The sequence below is a fragment of the Podarcis erhardii genome (assembly GCF_964252035.2).
Source record: "Podarcis erhardii genome assembly, chromosome: 1".
Classification (NCBI taxonomy): Eukaryota; Metazoa; Chordata; class Lepidosauria; order Squamata; family Lacertidae; genus Podarcis; species Podarcis erhardii.
In genome coordinates this window covers 136,126,189-136,146,250 of record NC_138497.1, presented here as the reverse complement: position 1 = coordinate 136,146,250, position 20,062 = coordinate 136,126,189, and the positions used below count along the sequence as shown (strand labels likewise).

Sequence of the window (20,062 nt, the reverse complement as noted above, 5' to 3'; positions counted from 1 at the left end):
CGCTTCCCAGTGAGCTGCTTAGGAGAGCTGAAACAGATCTCGAACTCGTGGCATTGGCACCACACATGGGGGGGGCACCTCCCATTACGCCACTTGAGGTGAAAGGGAAAGCGCTGTCTTGCCCGCTACCATGCTGCCCCCACCTCTGCCAGAATCACCTCTGGGCTGCCGCTGCTGCTGGTGGAGAAGCTGTGCTGGCAGTGGTGCTGATTTATGGCAAGATGACTCTGAAATCTCACGAGATCTCTCGCGCTCCATGAGCTTTCAGGAAATTTCAGGGAGATCCCACTGCTGCCGGGGCCACTTCTCTGTTTGTGGTGGAGGCAGTGGCATGGGAGGGGCACCCCCGTGGCACAATCTCTGGGCCTTTCACTGCCCAAGGCAGCTGCTTCACCCTGCTTCATGGCTGGGCAGGCTTGGCCAACAGTGTCCGTTTCCCATTTGGCTCCTTTTCACACATTGTGTATTTACTGCAGCAAACAGCCGTGTACCCAGAAAGCCATGCCAAGTTCTAAAAGAATGTTGATTACAGGGTGCGAAGGCAGCTGACTGCCAGCGTAGGTTGCCTGACAGCAGGTGTAGGAATACCTGTCATTTCACTGTTCCTTGGCAGAATAGTCACATGGTGTTGGGTCTTTCATTATATCCATATTAATATGCACAGTGACTGTTTGCCAGGCACACTGATAATTGTCTAAAAAGAGCCAGAAATAACAGGTGTTGAATGTATTAATCTACACCTCCAAAAGATTAATCATTACTAAAGAGGACACCCCACTTCATGAAAAAGTACAATCTGTGGCAGGCAGAGCTCAGCTTTAAATATTTTCCTCTGACTGGTGTAAATGGGGTGCGCTCTCTCTCTCAGCAAATTTTGTTGTAAGAAATCTAAGGGTTCTTTTTTTTTGTATGTGCATTCAGAATTATTTGTGCTCAGGATGGGACCAAGGTGGTTAGACTGTAGACAACTCTGCCTTCAAAACGACTTGCACCTCCTGCACCCGTTTTGGGTTGGACATGCTGCTTCATTTCTGATTGGCGTGTGCCCCATAGCTTCCACAGCCAAGAATGCAGGCCTGGGGCAGGCAGGGAGAGAGGCAGGCCATGGGTGTTGGCTGTACAGTCAGGTCTGTGCCTGATGGCTGAGACAACAAATTTTCCTAGGGGGCTTCCCCCTCCCCATTGTGCACAACACAGCTTGGCACAGCTTGACCAGTAAGTTGAAGGAGGAGAAAGAAAAACACACCAATCACATTGTCTCATAGGAAAAATTCTGCCCTGCCCTGAAAAGAAACACCCAGGCCCAACTGGAAAAGAAGAAGGCAGCAGCCACCACTAGTCACTTGGGAAAAACCAAGGGCCAAGGAGAGACAGCTGGCTCTCTTGTAGTAACAGCGCCATCGCCACTCTAGGAATAAGGGAGCTGTTGATGAGACTATGGAGGCGAGAGTGCCTGTCATTTGCTGCGGCATCTGACCATAGATTGTTTGCCTTTAGGGTGGTTCTTTTTCCATGTGCATTTGTTTGTTGTCATGTAAATCATATTTGAGGAAATAAGCCCAGGTCATTTTGTGTGGATCACTCATCCCCGAAAGGAGAGAGGGCAAGTGGAAAGAGGGCGATTGAGGAGATGAAAAACACTGAGCTTGGCTTTAGTATTCCTTGTTCACTTCTCTCCTTTTTCAAAACTGGGAGACACACAGTGGAAAGGCAAACAAAGGAGGAAGTCAGGAGTCCCCAGCTGTTTTCTTCATGACCTTGTGAATGAAAAGTGTAAACCCTTGAAGGTATAGTTGGTGGAGATGCAGCGGAGGGGAATCTGTGAAGCTGTCTTTGCTGGTTATTTGGAAAGCAAAATCAGAATCAGCAAAGAAAAGAAAAGAAAAGAAAAATCTTCTGAAACCCCCCAAGGCCTTTTCTGACTATCATTTTCTTTTCATCTTTCTATATCTTTGCTACTAATTTAGGATTCCCTATGGCAGAGGTTTGTTGCTATAACCTGAAAGGAGCAATGGCAAGGAATCTTAAAAGGAAGAAATAAAGTGTATTATCAGGGAGCAGGTGCTTTTGTCCGACATGAAACAATTAGAGCTCCTCGGTGCATTCAAGATTTGGACTTGCTGGTTGCCTAGATTGGTAGGCTAATTTCAAGCAAAGAGCAGAGAAGCAGTAACTGCAAAGAAGCAAGTTCTGTGCAATCCCCTCCTCACATAAAATACTCTGCCTGCCAGTCTTTCCTGAGTTTTATCCCCCTTTTTAGTAACAGGTGCAGGGGGCAATCTTGCCTGGATACCAGAATTACTTTTGAACCTAGTTTAGTGTTTAGTTTAGTTTAGATTCATTTGGGTGTGTAAAGACTGATGACCGGAGTGACTAAAAGAAAAGGATTGATTCTCGCTGGGAAATTAACTGGGAGTGTAAATTAACAGAAGCGGAACTGATTTGGGTGAACTTAGTAGGATGCAAATGAACTAAATTATTTGTTTCAGGGCAAGCAGGTGAAAGGTAGTGTATATCTTGTTTGGGGGTGATGCACAGAGTGGTTTGGCACACAGTTTTACCCTGTATCTTTTGGGGGCCAGGGCCAGCCCTCCCACGAGGCAGAATGAAGCAGCCCCCTTGCACAGGGGAATCCCCCAGCCCCTCCCCAGCTGCTGGGGTGGCACAGGGCAGGGGGCTTCTGGCAAGACCTTGCAGAGCTTGTGAGAGAGATCTTCCAGAAGCCACTGCCACACACCTTTCTGAAGCCAGAGCCAGTTTGTGAGGAGGCGCAGTTGCTGCCATGAATGAGGAAAGGCTGTTCTCAGGATCTGGCAGGGCTTGGCGATATCTCAAGGAAAGGCAGCATAGTGGCTCCTTTAAGTGGGCCTTCTCTTCCTCACCTCGCAGTGCTTCCTGCATCTGTCACCAGAGCCAGGGGATGTCAGTGATGAATTCTTGGCTTGTGAGGGACAAACCTCTGGCTGCTCCATTTGGTCAGTCTCAGGGCTCAGGGCTCTTTAGAACCTCAGCCAGTAGGCAGGGTATAAATTCCTCTAAATAAAGAAATAAATTGCCTTGTGTGTTTGTTCTCACCACCTGGAATTCCAAAGTGGGGGCTTTTAGGTTGCAATCTCTCAGGCTTCTTTTTTTTTTACTGTTATTTTTCAGGACTCAGATGTGTCTCCCTGTCTTGTTCTAGCCAGTCACTGACGTGAAGAGCCCTCCATTGTTTGGAGCTGGCACCTTGGTGGCAACATTCCCAGCCAGGACTGTATTAGGTGGGTCCTTTTGCCAATATGTCTCTCAGTTTCTGGGTTTACCTGTTGTTTCCATAATAACCTGGTCTGTGGATGACTAAGAAACCCTTCCTGTCAACCTGTCCTCATTAGCCCTCTCTTGTTCAAACTCCTAATCTTACAACATAACTATACTGGGAGGAGATGTAATGGTTTGTATTGCATCCCATTTCGTTGGTTTTGGTCTTTTATTCTCTGCAAACGCATGCTGCCATTTTTATCTTTTTTCAATTTTCAGGGTTTTGGCTAAAGAGTTAAAGGATTAAAATCCAAATATTTGTTTAAGTAAAATATTTCATTTCATTTCGTGTTCAGCTCATGTAAGGATTTTCAATTTTTTGGCTTGCATCCACTAGATCAGATGAAATCATTGTGATAATATGTTCTAAAAATAAGTCTCCGTATTTTGCTCTGACAAATGTTGGATGCTGTGCTAGATTATGAAGCAGAATGAGAAGAAAAACAGGGGCAGGGGATGTGGCAAATCATCATTTGCTATAAGGTTGCTCAAATTATCTGTCATTACCTTGAAAGGAGCCTAGTTGGTCAACTATGAAGCTTGCATGTGACCAGTTGGAAGAAGGGTGGATGCACAGCCTTTCGTCTAGCAAGCAGAAAACGGTTCTTTACACCAATGCAGGAGGCTATGAGATACACTCCAGAATCCTAGCATGCCATTTCTTAGATGTTTACATAGCTCTTTTCTTCCCACTGGACAAAACAATTTCAACTCACCCCAAAGTCATATCCCAGTCACACCACAGAGTCTTCCTGAGAGTTTCCATGTCAGATTGAAACTTGCTGAGACAATATTCCTGGATGTACTGCCCATAGGCGACTTCATGGCATGCCCTGACCACCATAAAGTGATGGGCTGAAATGGAAAGGCGGAAAGGGGAGGGAGAGACAAAAAGGGGGAAGAAAGGTAAAGGCCAGGACTGAGTTGATCGATTCATTCTAACACATTTAAAAGTTACCAGTGCAAGAGAGAGGCTAGAGTTCCTTCCCTCAGAAACATCTCCATGTGTCTCTCTTCACTCCTGGGATAAACAACCATTAGCAGGAAAAGGACACTAATGGGCAGTGATTCCTCTGCATCCCAATTTGAGGTAGATCTAATAAGTTGGACTAACTGTCAGCTGAATAAGCAATTGGATGGGATAATGGCCACCTTCCAGCTGATCCTCTGCTGAGGAGGTTTTTACCTCAGGAAGAAGGGGAAATTAATAAAAAAACTACTATACTGCCCCCTCCCCCAATAAAAGGTATGTACTGTGGCCTCCTGGTTCATCCAAAGGACTGTCATTCAAAATTAGGAAGAAAAAACCCCTATAAGCGAGTGTTGTAAGATTCTGCTGACTCTTATGAAACTTTTTGCTTAGGAAATATCTGTTGCAAAGGTGCCTACATATTTACAAATTTGTTTGTCCTGACCAAGCATTTTGATCACCTCCCATGACAATGTGAGAATTCCCTGACAGAAAATCAATTGCCCCCAAACAGTCTCTGGGAACGCCCACACACCTTGAGAAGATGTAAAGAAGTCTCTGATGAGATTAGAGATGGGAAGGCCTGGAAAAAACCCAGAGAAAAAACAAACCAGGTCCCCCCCCCCATTTCCCCCCAAAGCCATTTTTTCCCATTTGGAGAAAAAACAGGAAAAAACTGGGTTTCCCCCCAATTTTTCCGGTTTTTTTCAGGCTTTCCCATCTCTAGATGGGATATAAACATTAATACAAATAAAGAAATGCCATTACTGAGATCAATCTGAAGTGCCAAGACACCATCGTGGGACTGTGCTTCCATAATTTTACAATCACCCTCCAACTCCATGGGAAGAAGAACTGTAGCAGCCAAAACCCTAAAACCATGGAGATGCAGGATAGAAACATCAATGTTTTTCCCAAAAAATATACTCTAGAAAACAGGTGTAAATAGCTGAAAAACTATTTTATTGATTAGATAATAAATCAATAAATAAATCGATAAAAGATAAACCTCTGCTTGCCTAGCCAGAGATATTCCATGACAGTATAATTCAGATTTAGAATTGTTTTTCCCTCTGTTTGGCTACTTTGTCAACAATTACAGGAATCAAATGGGAGCTAGAAAGCCTCTATCAAACTTCTGTGTGGAACAGAAATTGCCTTACTAGACTCAGGATAATGATTGATGCCACTAAAGACAGCCCTTTCCTATTGTTCACTGCTTGCCTTAAAAAAAATAATCAGTTGTGCAAAGGCTAAAGACATGAATAACATCACATCTCATTTGGTCCACAGAAAGCAAAGAGACTCAATATAGTTCTTGGCTATCTTAATCATTTCCATTAGGGGATATGTGCCTGACATTCATGACAAAGTTCCGCATGTACAGACAATACTATTTGCTAGGCATTAACAGCCCAGAATGTTGGCAGCCCTGCGCTTCCTCCAGGGCCCTCCTGGATATAAAAAGAGCCTGTGAAGTCCATGAAGACACATGATAGTCCTTTGACCAAAATAGACCAACACTCTCTCTATGATGGTAAAATACACTAACTTACAGCTTTTACAAATGCAACCCACATATAATCCACTCCATCAAGTTCTTCAAATTTACAGCAATAGTACATATTTCTTTCCAAATCCAGTCCGAGTTCCCAAACTACTGTATTGATTATAACTAAGGTAAAGCAACAGAACTCGGGGCATCCAACAGTTTGAATTTGAATTTAAATATGCTTTGTTGTTGTTTAGTCATTTAATCATGTCCAACTCTTCGTGACCCCATGAACCAGAGCACGCCAGGCACTCCTGTCTTCCACTGCCTCCCACAGTTTGCTCAAACTCATGCTGGTAGCTTCGAGAACACTGTGCAACCATCTCGTCCTCTGTCATCCCCTTCTCCTTGTGTCCTCCATCTTTCCCAACATCAGGGTCTTTTCCAGGGAGTCTTCTCTTCTCATGAGGTGGCCAAAGTATTGGAGCCTTAGCTTCACGATCTGTCCTTCCAGTGAGCACTCAGGGCTGATTTCCTTAAGAATGGATAAATCCTGCTGAGGCCAGGCCCAGCTAATACTTTTCCCCAGGGATCAAAATAAGAGTGCTACACTCTTCATAAGACTAATTTTTTCAACAGCTCAGAGATTTTCCTCTATCACGCTTAATGTAATTTACATGTCTGATACTTGAGCTCATTAAGAAATATTTTAAGCTGCTTATCAGTAGGGACACATGATAAATTTGATCTTTGCCAGTTCTGATACACACTGAACTGATCTACACTAACTGGACTAATGTGTAGATCAAAATGAAGCTATCCACCACTTATCCCGGCTTTTACATTTGTTTTAAAAATTATGTGCCTTATAAATGTTCATAAATACAGGCATACTTACATACATAATGTGCTACAGTTATTGATTAAAAATGTACCAAAATGCATTCCTATTTTGAGAAATAATGTGCTCAGAAACATCAATTTAATGTGGATTTTTATAAAATATTGTCAAAATAAAGCAAACGTATGAGTAAACTAATCATTGTGGCATCCTGTTCTTCTTTAAAAAGGTAAAGTGCCCCACCATTAGGTCCACCATTAGGCCCCTGACCATTAGGTCCAGTTGCGGATGACTCTGGGGTTGCGGCGCTCATCTTGCTTTACTGGCCGAGGGAGCCGGTGTACAGCTTCCGGGTCATGTGGCCAGCATGTCTAAGCTGCTTCTGGTGAACCAGAGCAGTGTACGCAAATGCCGTTTGCCTTCCTGCTGGAGTGGTACCTATTTATCTACTTGCACTTGACATGCTTTCGAACTGCTAGGTTGGCAGGAGCTGGGACAGAGCTACGGGAGCTCACCCAGTCACAGGGATTCGAACCGCCGACCTTCTGATCGGCAAGCCCTAGGCTCTGTGGTTTAGACCATAGCGCCACCTGCGTCCCTTTGCTCTGCTTTGGGCAGTCCTAAAAAAGAAGCCAGCAGCTATTCTTCTAAGACTTCAACCTGATTAGTAGCAGTGGGTGGAAGGGTAGACCCATATGTATCACAGATCCATCCTTACTTCCCAGAATCATACAACTACAGAGTTGGTAAGGGACCCCGAGGGTCATCTAATCCAACATCCTGCAAAATAGACATCTCCACTAAACACTGCAGTACTACAGCCAGATTCTCAGAGAGTCACCATTGTCATTCTTGTGACAATGAACCTTGTGATGGGCACACCCCAAGTGCAGCTCAGGTGACAGAAATGATGGGATGGTGCTCTTCTGTTCACATAAGGAAGGCATCACTTCCTTCAAATTGCGCTCTCCCCCTCAGCTCCAGGCACCCAGTTCCACACCATTCCCAAGAGTCTTCTAGTCACCAACGGCAGACTTTTTGTGGGGGGCAGGGAAGAAAGAAGAATGTGGGGCACTCCCATTCTGCGACTGTGAAGTCCATTTCATTCACACAAAAATCTTTGTTTTTAGAAACTGTAATTATTATTATTATTATTATTATTATTATTATTATTACCTACCCATCTGGCTGGATTTCCCCAGCCACTCTGTATAAACATGGATCCAACACAGTAACAAACCAACTCAGAATCACATATCATTTTATACACTTCAGCTCCTTATAACTTCCCAGCCTTGCCAACCTCTCCCCCTCCCCCCAGTACAAAGGCAATGCATTCCCTGAATTAAAAGCATTCACAGCTTCAGGCTGATGACATATTAGCCCTCAGAGGCTTCTCCCTCAGCAATCATAGGATTGCATGAAATGCTTGTGATGAAATCTAAAACCGAGAGCTGCTCCCCAGTTTTTCTACTTTATTGCGTGTCCTACAGGTGATTAATGATTCTCCAAAGCCTTGATGGAGTTTGACCAATCGTCTATCAATGTCAAGAGCTTCCCAGCTCTCTGCTGGGAGTGAGCCCAAAGCTAACAGCTGGGCAGGTGGCTAGGGCTGCAGCTGCTGTCCATTTCTGTGGAGAGGCAGGCAATGACCCACTGATTAGCTTTTCCCCTTGGTCTTTTCTGACTACCAAAATGTAAAACATTTTGATCAAACTGTTCATCACCATCTCAAGTAGCATTCCATATGCTCCAGTGGATTTGCTTGGATTGCACTCATGGCTTTATGATATTAAAGAACTATGAAAATGCTTTTTTAACCCTTTCCATTTTGAACTGGCTTGCATAAACATTCCAGTATTTGGAAGGGTATTGCGTATGCCTGTGGGTATCAGAAGTGAATACCATGGGCCTCTATGTGGCCCACAGGACAGCATACAGGAATAAAAAACCTGTAAAACAAAAAAGACAACACAACCAAGTAATGTTTAGCTCTTCACCTGAAGGCATGGTCCCACAAAGTACATGCTTATTTCCGTGAAGGCAACTAAAACATGCCTGCATTTTCCCCTACTGCACCCTCTGTATTTAAACACAAAACCTAAGCAGCTAAACCCTTTGCTGAACAACTTGTTTCCTTTGCAGAAGAGACACCCTGTTGCAGCAGAATGTTCAAAACATTCAATTGCAGCAAGACTCCCTCCTGCAGTGTGCACATTTCCCATGGTGAGCTGTAGTTTTCCTTTGTTCTGGGACTGAGCAGAATTCCATGTCTGTAGGGATTCCAGTTTCTTGGCAAGGAATCTCAAGGCCCATTTCCATGGAGATGAAAGAAAAGTGTCGGAAGAAAGTCTATCAGTGACAAATGGTGAAGTAGAGGAGGAGGAGTCTCCCTCTTTCTCTGTCTTGCTAGTTTCTTCCTCAACTGGTTCCCTGGCCAACAGACTCATGCCTTAGTCCAAGCTGTGGTTCTAAGGTCCGCTTGCTGGCCTTTAGCTAGATCAGCTTCACTCAAGCCAGTGTCCTGAATGTCCATTTTCTGTCCATGATCCCAGGCTCTTCTACATGGCAGGTAGGTCCCACTCATAGACATTTGGATTTCTCCCATTTTTCGGCCTGTCTCTAGGGTACGCCAGTTGTTGGGTTGTTGGGTCCTGAGAATGAGTATGCAAAGGGCACAGAAATCTACTGCTTCTCTGCCTCCACCTGCAGGAAGGGTGAGACAGCACTGGATGGCCAGCAGCCATGCAACAACACATTGGATCCATCAATCTTTACCTGTGGAGGTTGGTGCCAGCCATACCCAGCCCTCCACAGTTGCCTTAAAGCCTTGGGCTTTTTGAAGACATCTGGTTAGCAACTATGGGAAATTGGATGCTTGATCAGACAGTAATCCAAGATGGGCTTTTCTTACATTCTCAGCTATCTGCTGCTCATCTACCTCATGGGGCTCTTCAGCTACCCCTGAACATGGGCTTCTGGGTCAGCTTTGACTTTGTATAGCTTGTATAGTAATTGTGCTGGTGGTTTTGCAGCAAATAGTTTGATATCAGCTGGAATTTTATCTACTACTTCTGCCCCTTGGTGCTGATGTAGTTATGCATGTTATCATTATTATTTCTGTTGTCTGGTCAGTCTTTGACCATAAGAAAGACAGACTGACTTTTTCTAATCACTGAGGAAGCAAAGACCTCATCTCCTCACAAAGCCTCCAAATTTATTCACAGCTGCTCTAAGTTTCTCTGAAATCCCCATTACAACTTCTCTGGCTATGCACACCTCATATCTTTAAAGCACCTTCTTGCCTTCAGAGTATTCTGAACACTGAGCTTTACACAACACCGAGTTACAATTCTTAGCAACCTTTAACAAACTGAATTCTTTGAGGTGGGGGCGGGGTGTGTGCTTTGGATGTGCTTTACAGGGACAGTGTGTACACAGTCTCCTGGAAGACTGCTCTAATTTACTTCAGAACTACTTTTATTTGCTCTACCTTGGCTCTGTGACACCAAGAAACACCTTCCGCTCCTGATAACAGAGGGCAAAGTTCCCTATGGAGTGTATTAAAAATCCTTAATTATTATTGTTTGTTTGTTTCCCGCCGCTAAGACTTGGGGAAATTGAAAGTGAAGTACAATGGTACCTTGGTTATCAAACTTAACCCGTTCCGGAAGTCCGTCTGACTCCCGGAACTGTTTGAAAACCAAGGTGCGGCTTCCGATTAGCTGCAGGAAACTCCTGGAGCCAAAAAGTACAAGTACCAAGGCGCTCAAGAAACAAGGTATGACTGTAACTATAATTAGCTGTCAGAATGGAATCTACTTGGAGATAATACAGTCACAGCTGTGGAAGTCCAAGACTGATTTAAGGGGGAAACATTAAGGTGGACTGAATGGCTAATAGTATCTAGGACATTAAAAGCCTCCAGTAGGACAAAGGTACTTTTGGATTAATCAATGACCGTGGTATTGTTAAACAGTTGATGGCTGAACAATTAAAAATGATTGATCGCATTGTTAGAACCCAATGCTAAGGTATTGTCAAAAATGTATAACTTGCTGTTGAAATGGAATACGGAGGAAGAAACGGTAAAATCAGCTATAATAAAATGGGCACAAGATATAGGATACAATATTATGTTTGCTGACTGGGAGAAGTTATGGACCACCGGGATTAAATTTACGGCATGTAATGCCTTAAGAGAGAATATTATGAAAATGATGTATAGGTGGTACATGACCCCAGTCAAGCTTGCAAAAATTTATCATTTGCCCGACAATAAATGTTGGAAATGTAAAGAAACTGAAGGTACATTCTTTCACCTTTGGTGGACGTGCCCAAGGAATAAGGCTTTCTGGGAGATGATATATAATGAACTAAAAAAGGTACTTAAGTACACTTTCCCTAAGAAACCAGAGGCTTTTCTCCTGGGCATAGTCGGCCAATTGGTGCCAAAGAAGGATAGAACTTTCTTTATGTACGCAACAGCAGCAGCAAGAATTCTCATCGCAAAGCATTGGAAGACACAAGATCTACCCACTCTGGAAGATTGGCAGATGCAACTGATGGAGTATATGGAGATGGCGGAAATGACTGGCAGAATGCGAGATCAGGGAGAAGAGTCGGTGGAAGAAGACTCGAAGAAATTTAAGATGTATTTACAGAAACATTACAAAATTTTTGAATGCGAATGATGTTGGAATGAAATGAAGTGGTTTTAGCAATATGATTAGAAGATAAAATTCGTGAGGATAATTAACTAAGGGTAAAATTAAGAAGATATGAATTTGCTATTTAAATTTTTAAATGGGATACAAAAAAAGGAGATGTGAGGAAGTCATGAAAATAAGTTAATGAATGGTATGATATTTGAAAAAGGGATTTTTAATTTTTCTTTTTAAGTTTTTGTTTTGTTTTGTTTTGTTTTGTTTTTGTTTTTTTTCTTTCTTGTGTGTGTATGTGTATTTTTCTGTTTCTGTGAATCCTTTTTCTGTAAAACTCAATCAATATTATTATAAAAAAAAATGATTGATCGATGTTTGATGATGAACAAGAAAATCAGTCAAAAGATAAGGAAAAATAAGCCAGAGGACAATGAGATGGAAAATGGAAATGGGTATATGCAGAGGCTTCAGTGTGGTGTAGTGGTTAACAGCGGTAGATTCGTAATCTGGTGCACCGGGTTCGCATCTCTGCTCCTCCACCTGCAGCTGCTGGGTGACCTTGGGCCAGTCCCACTTCTCTGAAGTCTCTCAGCCCCACTCACCTCACAGAGTGTTTGTTGGGGGGGGAGGAAGGGAAAGGAGAATGTGAGCCGCTTGGAGACTCCTTAAAGGGAGTGAAAGGCGGGATATCAAATCCAAACTCTTCTTCTTCTTCTTCTTCTTCAGATGAAATTGAGGAAAAGCTGGCAGGACTGGATCAAGAAATAATTAAATTGAAAGACGCAGGTGGTCATGTAGAAATGGAATGACTTCCATACAAGGATTTGGAGGTAAAGTAGAAGATAAAATAAAAAATGCTGATTTGGAGAATTATCTGGATATAACACTGATGGAGTGGAGAGGAGGGAAAGCTTTGAGACTTCAGTCCTGGTATTCCTATAGTTCTAGCAGAGAGGGAATACTCTGCCTACAACCTGGATCAAATTCAGGGAATCGTGCTATTAAAGTTATGGTATGAAAATGGAAAGTGCTAGAGGAGGAGATTGGGATGCTATCGTAAACACAACAGGAAATGGAACTAAACATATGGAACTGGATATGAACTAGCTATAATGAGAAACAAAACTGGAATATTGACCCAATGTTTGTGTGTGCAGACTTTAATACGGACATGGATGAAATAATTTATTATTATTCAATATGGAGTAATGGTGGTGGGAATCAATTTTATTCTGTGAACTGCACTGAGACCCCCAGGTATAGGGCGGTATATAAATTCAATAACTAATAACAATAACAACAATAATAATAGAGGTAAAATTAAAATAAAGAGTGTGGTTAACATTTATTAATAATAATAACAATTAGGGAACCTATCTTGAACTTTTTGTAGGAAAAAAATGAATGATTCTGAGACACCTTGACTTACACGAAATATTGTTTTACAGAAAGTGGAGAAGATGGATGTTCACATGGACTGAAGGCTTTAAATAATCAAATTTTCTTTCTTCCTATTTTTCCTTTATATCTATTGTCCCTTTCTTTCAATTCTCTGTTTCTTTTTTTGTAGTTGTAATTTTACTGTATTATGATAAAATTGTAATAAAAAAATCTTATACAAAAGAAACATTTCCCCCAAACCATAATATGATCAATTTGCTATTTCTTAGACAATAAAAATAACTTTAAAACCAAAGAGGGTCTGAGTTGTACAGTCTTCTGTTTCCTAGTGAAGAGTTACAAGCTAAACAGTAGTAAATAGTTAATTATGTTGTACAGATAAGTCCATTATATATAGCACAGCCCAATGTATTATTCACTAGTCTTTCCACAAAGGTAAGTGCTCAGAAAGAAGAAAGAAGCAAAGCAATGGACCTGACCTCAAAAATAATCCCACAATCTGTATGACAATTTCATTTTTCAGCATTGTAACTCAAGCATTGCCTCAAGAAGTCTGCAAGTGTACAAAAATATTTGATATTGTTTTCAATACTTGCCTCAAATTTTAAAGGGAAAAGGAATGGGCTGACAGGGAATCCCCTGGAGTAACACGAGCCTTGGAAGTTTGTAATGTAAAAAACAAACCAAATTGGAACCAACGTCTTTTTAAAAACAACAACACATATTGATGATTTTCATTGTTAGTTTTCCACATTCACCAAAAACATCAACTTCCCTCCCTCCGCCCCTCCACACTTCCATGGCACTTTCTATCCATTTCTGCTGCATAATTTAAGCACTCCATAACCTCTCTTTCTCATTTTATCTCAACATAATTTATACTGCTGATTTTACTCTAATTCTGCTAATGTTTTAATTTGTTTACAATGATTCTTCACATACCATATTTACTTGAATGTAAATGCACCATCAATCTAATGCACACCCTAATTATCACGACGTAATTTGGCCAAAAGAGGTGTGCATTACATTTGAGTAAATATGGTATTCTACAAACATTTTCCAGTCTTCTTGATCTCTTATTCTGATGGTTAGGCTTGCTAGCTCTGCATATGGTAAAACATACCTTCTGTTTCTTGACATTAACAGCAGTTACCTGATTCTGATTTGTACATCTTTGCTAGCTTACTTGGTGTCAGGTACCACCTATATATCATTTTCATAATTCTCTTTCAGCACACAACAAGCTGTAAATTTTAAATCAGTTTTCCACAGTTTCTCCCACAAACAGAATTCAGTATTATTTCCTGCTTGGAACCAGCGTAAAGCAACTGAATAAAAGCATAAAAGCAACGTAAAGCATCTTAGCTTAACCAAAGAGAATCACGTGAAGATGTGCTTCTAAAGTGACACCTGCCAGCCATCTAAAGACGTCCTCCCCTAAAGTGGTCCTCAGTGGTAAGACCACTGAGCCCAAAGGCTGCAATTCATGCAGTTGTCCCACTGCCTGGTAGATCAAGCCTGAGAATCTGTGTGCTCTAGATCTGCTCTGAAACAGTGAATTTACTTTTTAATATGTGTCAGTGCCAGATGGTTCTACAGTCAAAATGTGATGGGGAAATGAGTGTTGTTTATTTATAACAAGCTCCTTGGTCATTTGTTTTTATCGTTCAATTCACATTGCATCTTGCTATTATGTTTAGAAGCCATTTTATTTTCTGAAGTGTCTATTTTAAGGAGGCTGTCACAATATGCCCATACAGTGATCTTCACTCTATGATTCGATGAGTCTCTCCTGCATTCCAGGGGACTAGATGAGCCCAACTCTGCAGTTCTATAGGTTTAAGTGCCCCGGCCCAAGACCCACCTCTGACCTCCACACTAGCCGCTTTCACAGATTCACATTTGATTTATACTTCATAGTACTACTAAGACACTTCACTTCTATTGAAATGGTAATTCACAAAGCAACATACATAGTGCTACTTTGGCATTAGTGTGAAATGAAAACCAGTGATTTTTACACTTTTTCTTAGCCAAAGGGCTGAGAAGCTATTGAAAACCAGTGACTGATTGATTGACTCACCATTTCAACGAGACATCTGAGCAAACATTATTCAGATTTAATTCCCGGGGGGGGGGTGATATGTGAAAAGCTACCTCACAGCTCACTTTGTACAACCAAATTGGGGTTTTGTTTTTGTTTTGAGGATCACCATTGTTGAGAAGCCTGCTCACGAAAACAGGTGCTACCAAATGGCAACGGGTGAATGGTTGCTTCACTTGCCAATTCTAAGTGCACTTCACTAACTGATATCCAAAACTTTGGTAATATTAGTTGCTGAAATTGCACTTTTAAGGTTGTGCCACCACAGAGATCAAGGATTCTTTTCAGCAACTCCTTGTCTCAATTCCTGGCGGCTCTGTGTTCACAGTGGATGCTTGTCTTCACTAGATACCCTCCCACAAATTTGTTTTTTAGCTTGTGTTCTGGTGAGCTACAAGGGAAGAATGTTGTGCTGAGTTCTAAGTGGTGGGGTAGATTTTAGCGTGTGGAGGAAGGAATTATTGCTGCTTCTCCTCTGAAGAACAGAAGACCGTTCCTCCTTCTACCCACTACAAAGCATATGTCTGCATTCCGGGCCTGCCCCAGGAGGTGGGGTTGCGGGCTTCACGCCCACCCATGCGAGCGGGGGCTGCCCCAGCCCCCGCGAGAGCAGGGGAATCCCCGTCTGGCCCGCCCCCCCAAGCCGGCCAATCAGCTGGTCGGCGGGGGGGCGTGGCTTGACCTATTTATTGCCGGCGCGGAGGGGGCTCGCCCTCTTTTCGCCGGCTCGCCCCCACGTTTCGGTTTGGTTTGTATGGACTCCGGTTAACTCGTGCTTGTTAATTCGTGCTTAGTTTCTGCCTTGTGGATTTGTTTTGCAGGTCTTTTTAAAGTGGTTGTGCAGCGCCAGAGCGGGGCTAGATCTGCATTCCAGCACGCGCGCCTTTGCGATCAGCTGGCTGGCGGTGCCAGAGAGCCTTCATTCACCCAGCCGGTTCAACGCTTCGCCTCCGCTTCGTCCTCACTCCCTCCCCCGCTGCAGGACAGCACTTCGCCTGCGATTGGTCTACCCTCCCTTCTGCTGCTGAGCAGCGCGCTCCCGCTTCTGCGCTCAGCTGTCTGGCGGGCTTACTGCCTCGCCTGTTCTTCCAACCCTTCCTCCATATCGCCCAGCCGGCTTCCTGTGTTTGCTCCCACTCATCGGGGGAGGCTTCGGCTTCACTTCAGAAATCCTCTACAGCAGCGCGAGCTTCCCAGCCACGCACGCAGCGCGGCTGGGTGTTCTTTCCAGTGTTCCGAAGGTTGCAGCACTACCCGCCTCGCGTACATCACGCCGGCCAGCTGGTCTTTACCTGAGCAGTCTTCACCCTCCACGTGCTCCCGAAGGAGGAGTTTTCATCGCTTCGAGCAGGCACGATTACTTACAAGTATAATTTTGTGGGTGGCTCAGCTCTAAGGGCGCGTGTGGGGGGTCCGCGGTTGCCGTTTATTGGTGTTGCGACTCCCTGTTGTGGCTTTTCCTGGACTTTAAGCGTGCAGGGGTCCTCAGTTTGTTTAAGAATTTAATTTAGTGGGTGCCTTTGACTGCCAGCCCTAGGGTCGCGTGGGGGTTCTGATTTCGTTGCGCTTTGATTGCAGCGGCCTTTGGGGGCTCGTGCAGCGTTGCTAAGCGACGGAAAGCTTGCGGCCGCCATTTTGACTGACCACGTGGCTTTGAGGCGGCAGCCATTTTAGGAGAGGCAAGCCGCTTGTGAACTAAGCCTCCACAGCTTCAAAGGGTTAGCTGATTGGGTGACCTAGCTTTGCAATTGATTCAATCGCATAATTATAGTTGAAAATATTTTATTTAACAGACCCAACAGAAATATAATTATTCTTCGCAAGATTTGATTAAAGTGCTTCCCAATTGGCAATTTCGGGCCTTTTGGTTTTTCGCCTACCTCGTAGCAACTCGTCACAACTTCTCGGCATTGGCGGTAGGCATTGGTAAGAAGGTAGGCATTGGTAAGAAGGGGTTAAGACGATGTGTGTGGGGGGGAGGAACGCCATCACCTCCCCCCAGCGAGCGAAGGGTGGTCCGTTAAAGGACCCCGGGGGGCGTGGCCCTGTCCGAAGCCTATGGAGGTGTGGGCCAAAGGCACGCCCCAGAGCGGTGACCCGGGGGAGCTCCTAGCCGACGTGCCTCGCGGGAGTCTCCCCCGATATAAGGTTAACCCTTCCCCGTGTCTCCAGCAAATGGGCTGGAGCCGGATAGCCGTTAGGACCAATGCCTATGCCAATGCCTCTCATTCCTGAATTCAATAAAGTTGTGGCCTAATTCGCCCAATTAACCTTACATACAGTGTCTGGTGTCTTTATTTATCCTGGTGGGGGCGGGAACTCGCCACGCAAAGTCCCAGCATACTTCCAGTTGTAGAAGAAGTCTAGAAAGCCAGAGAAACAGACCAGAAAGTGAACAGAGCGTCCTTACTCCATCGAGAGCTATAGGAAGGTTGGCCAGAAAAGTCTTTCTTACTGAAAAATACTGAAAATTGCCTTTCTCCTGCCTCTTTGCAGCCAGCATTCATGGAAATTGTTGAAATGAGTGTCTCATCAAAACAATGTGTTCTAGCCCAGACACTGCATTTTGTGATCCTTTGGTCTGGTCAACCTTAGCTAGAGTCCAGCAGAGCAGCAACAGCTTTGCTACAACCCACCTGAGATGGCCTTGCTTGCTATCCATTTGTGGGTTTTGACCCACAGGCTGAAGACCTCTGCATGACTACAGTGATCCAGCTGTTTTACTTTGCTTCCTTTCCAATCCAAGGAAAGAATTTCAACTTCATATTCACCAAACATAATTTGCATTACTGTCACCAATAAGGCAACACATAAACTTATAGCGCTGCAAGGGAGCTGAAAGGTCACTTACTTTTACCCTCCACTGCAAGGCGGGGTCATCTATTCCACTGGTATAACATTATTGCAATAGCAAATTGTGATACCAAAGGTGACCACGCTTGAGTGCGGTGCCACAGGCAACAGGCAAACACAGTGGTGCAAATCCTTGCCTCACAGCATAGCCTTCTCAGGACACCTGAGCAATACACTGAAGATAACCTGTGCAGTAAACATGCTCAGTGACATTGTGGGACAAAGCAAGCACAAAGCAAGCCATGAGCATGTAAGAAGATGGCTATTAACCTACTAGCTCCACTAGGCAACACCCAACTTCCTTTTCTGTACATCCCTTATAATTTAAGTGATATTTCTGTTAAGACCTTTGCTTGTTTTTGATACAATTTGTCATGGCTAAATATTTGTCCATTTTAAGCAACTCCCTGGAAAACTGAAAACTTGAGCAGTGACACATCTGCACAAAGTTTAAGGTGAGGAATAAAAATGTACAGGAGAAATTATATGATGTCATTTTGATGTCAGGTGATTGACAGGTGGGCACACAGGGTGAGGGGAGATAAGGATCTAGCTGCCAGCCAGATGCAGATCCCCACCCCAGACTAACGATGCATGTAAACATACTAGCAATGTTTCTGAATGCTTAGCTCCTTGAAAGCACAAGGCACCTTCCCTTCACTGTTGATTTCTATATGCTGCAAGAGAGGATTTGTAATACAATCAAATCCCGGAAAGGAAAAAGATGGCCATAAAACAGCAACAAAGGTCTGCAGGCAAATGGTTTGAGCAGAGGAAGAGGGATTTACATGGGTGGCACAAACAAGTTTTATAATTTATAGAACATGGTCTGTTACATGCAGCCAATTGCTGGAAGCAAGTGGCTCAAGGATGCAAAGCAGCCACCACACACAGTGTAGGCAAAAGCCTTGTCCCTTATTCCCAGGTGCACTTTAGGAATAGAAATGCATTCTATACATGTTCAGATTCTTGTACTGGCATTGAAGGGTTGCATTCATCTAAAAAATTTAAAGTGCTGGGGGGGAAAACACATAGATGGGTACACGTCAAAGATTGGTTGTCAGGTCTGCAGCTGGTGGCCAACCTGGATTTGTTGTGTGTAATGTGTGAAAGGGTCTGCAGTGTTGGTGAGAGTTGGTGATCTGTTCAAATCCCTCCCTGTGGCTGCCTCAAGCTTGTTTCCGACATCCTCTTTCTGACTACTCAAGGTTACTCTTCTAGCCAGCTTGCCTTGGGATGCAGCCTGCCTCAACTCTGCTGGCTGGCTGGAGATTTACTGACTTCAGGGGTTAACAGAAGTCTCACATCTGCCCACTCCTGTGTGGGAAAATAACGCAGAAGCTGGGTGCAAATTCAACAGAAGAGAGTAAATTTTGTGCGATCAAACCACTTAAAGGGGACAAAAGAAGCAACGCGCTCACATCACAGCCAAAGGGTTTGAGGAAGTAAAATGTCTCAAAGCCACCCCGCCCTCCCTCGCCCACTCCCGGCTCGCCTGGTGGGAAATCTCCTAGACTGCATTACAGGCATTGCCATTTGCCCTCAGATCCTGTTAATTGCTAGATGGAGACCGACTGACATTATCGCAGGAAGTCTTTACAGGTCTTCCTATATTACTACGGCATGTGAACGATCGCCTTGGTCCCGCGCCTCCATTACGCAAAGTCCTGGTCTCCCAAACGCAGCGGCGCAAAGCAGCACTCACCCAGGAGCAGCCACACGAAGCGCTTCAGCCGGGCGAGCAGCCCCCAAGCCATGGCTGGCCGAGAGGAGAGAGCCTCGCCGACTTCACTGCCAAGGGGCGACGCGATCCATGCCGAGGAGCCCTGCGAGCAGCTCTCGCGCGCGTCCCGAGGATCCCCGGAGCCGCGTCTGGCCAGAGCCCCTTCCCCTTCGGAACGCGATCGGCTGCTGAAGGGGCCACGTGGGAGCGGGAGCTCTGATTGGATCGCCCCGTGGATCGCTCAGCTGAAAGAAATCCTCTCCGCCTTCCACGCCCCCCCCCGCCCCCCCCGGCCAGGTCCTGGTTGCTAAGGCGGGCGCGGAGCCCGGCGAAGGGGAGCCGGCCAGGCGCAAGCCCCGCGCGCAAAGGGAGCGCAGAGGAGGAGGAGCGGAAGGTGAGCTTGGCAAAGGGACTCGCTCGGCGGGCGAGCAAAGAAACCCCAAACTGCAGGAAGGTGGTTTAATTGTCAGGAAGCAGCGAGCAAGGTGTTGAGTTCTGCAGAACTCCTCGGCAGGCTGGCTCTTTAAAGGGGAGTGAAGCCTGAAGGTTGCAACAAATGTCGCCCTAAATCGAGAAGATGACCTTCCCCGCCCCCTCTCAAACGTCGAACCCAAAAAGTTCTGAATATTGAAAAGACACTTCTGTGCATGAATGGTTGCTTTTGTGGTTGACAGCCATTTCTAATGTTTTGTGCCGATACTGAGCTTTTCTTCC

At 44.5% G+C, this 20,062-nt stretch overlaps 1 protein-coding gene and 1 long non-coding RNA gene across 3 annotated transcripts in view; one reads left to right on the top strand and one right to left on the bottom strand.

Moving 5' to 3' along the window:
• RAMP1 (receptor activity modifying protein 1) overlaps window positions 1-19,490 on the bottom strand; it is a 37,444-nt gene extending 17,954 nt beyond the window's left edge. The window contains exons 1-2 of the mRNA XM_081850105.1: window positions 19,331-19,490; window positions 4,014-4,152 (exon numbers count right to left, since the gene is read on the bottom strand). Coding sequence (XP_081706231.1) covers window positions 4,014-4,152; window positions 19,331-19,382 — 191 coding nt within the window. The 5' untranslated portion in view covers window positions 19,383-19,490. The remainder of the gene's footprint in view (window positions 1-4,013; window positions 4,153-19,330) is intronic.
• Window positions 1,312-13,169, top strand: LOC309335647. 2 transcript variants are annotated; one of them, XR_014153621.1, is made up of 5 exons: window positions 1,312-1,443; window positions 3,151-3,260; window positions 9,227-9,386; window positions 11,991-12,094; window positions 12,713-13,169. It is a non-coding gene; the product is annotated as an uncharacterized lncRNA (long non-coding RNA). The 2 variants fall into 2 exon arrangements; XR_014153622.1 differs by having other exon boundaries at window positions 11,991-13,169.
• Window positions 19,491-20,062: the final 572 nt, after the last annotated feature.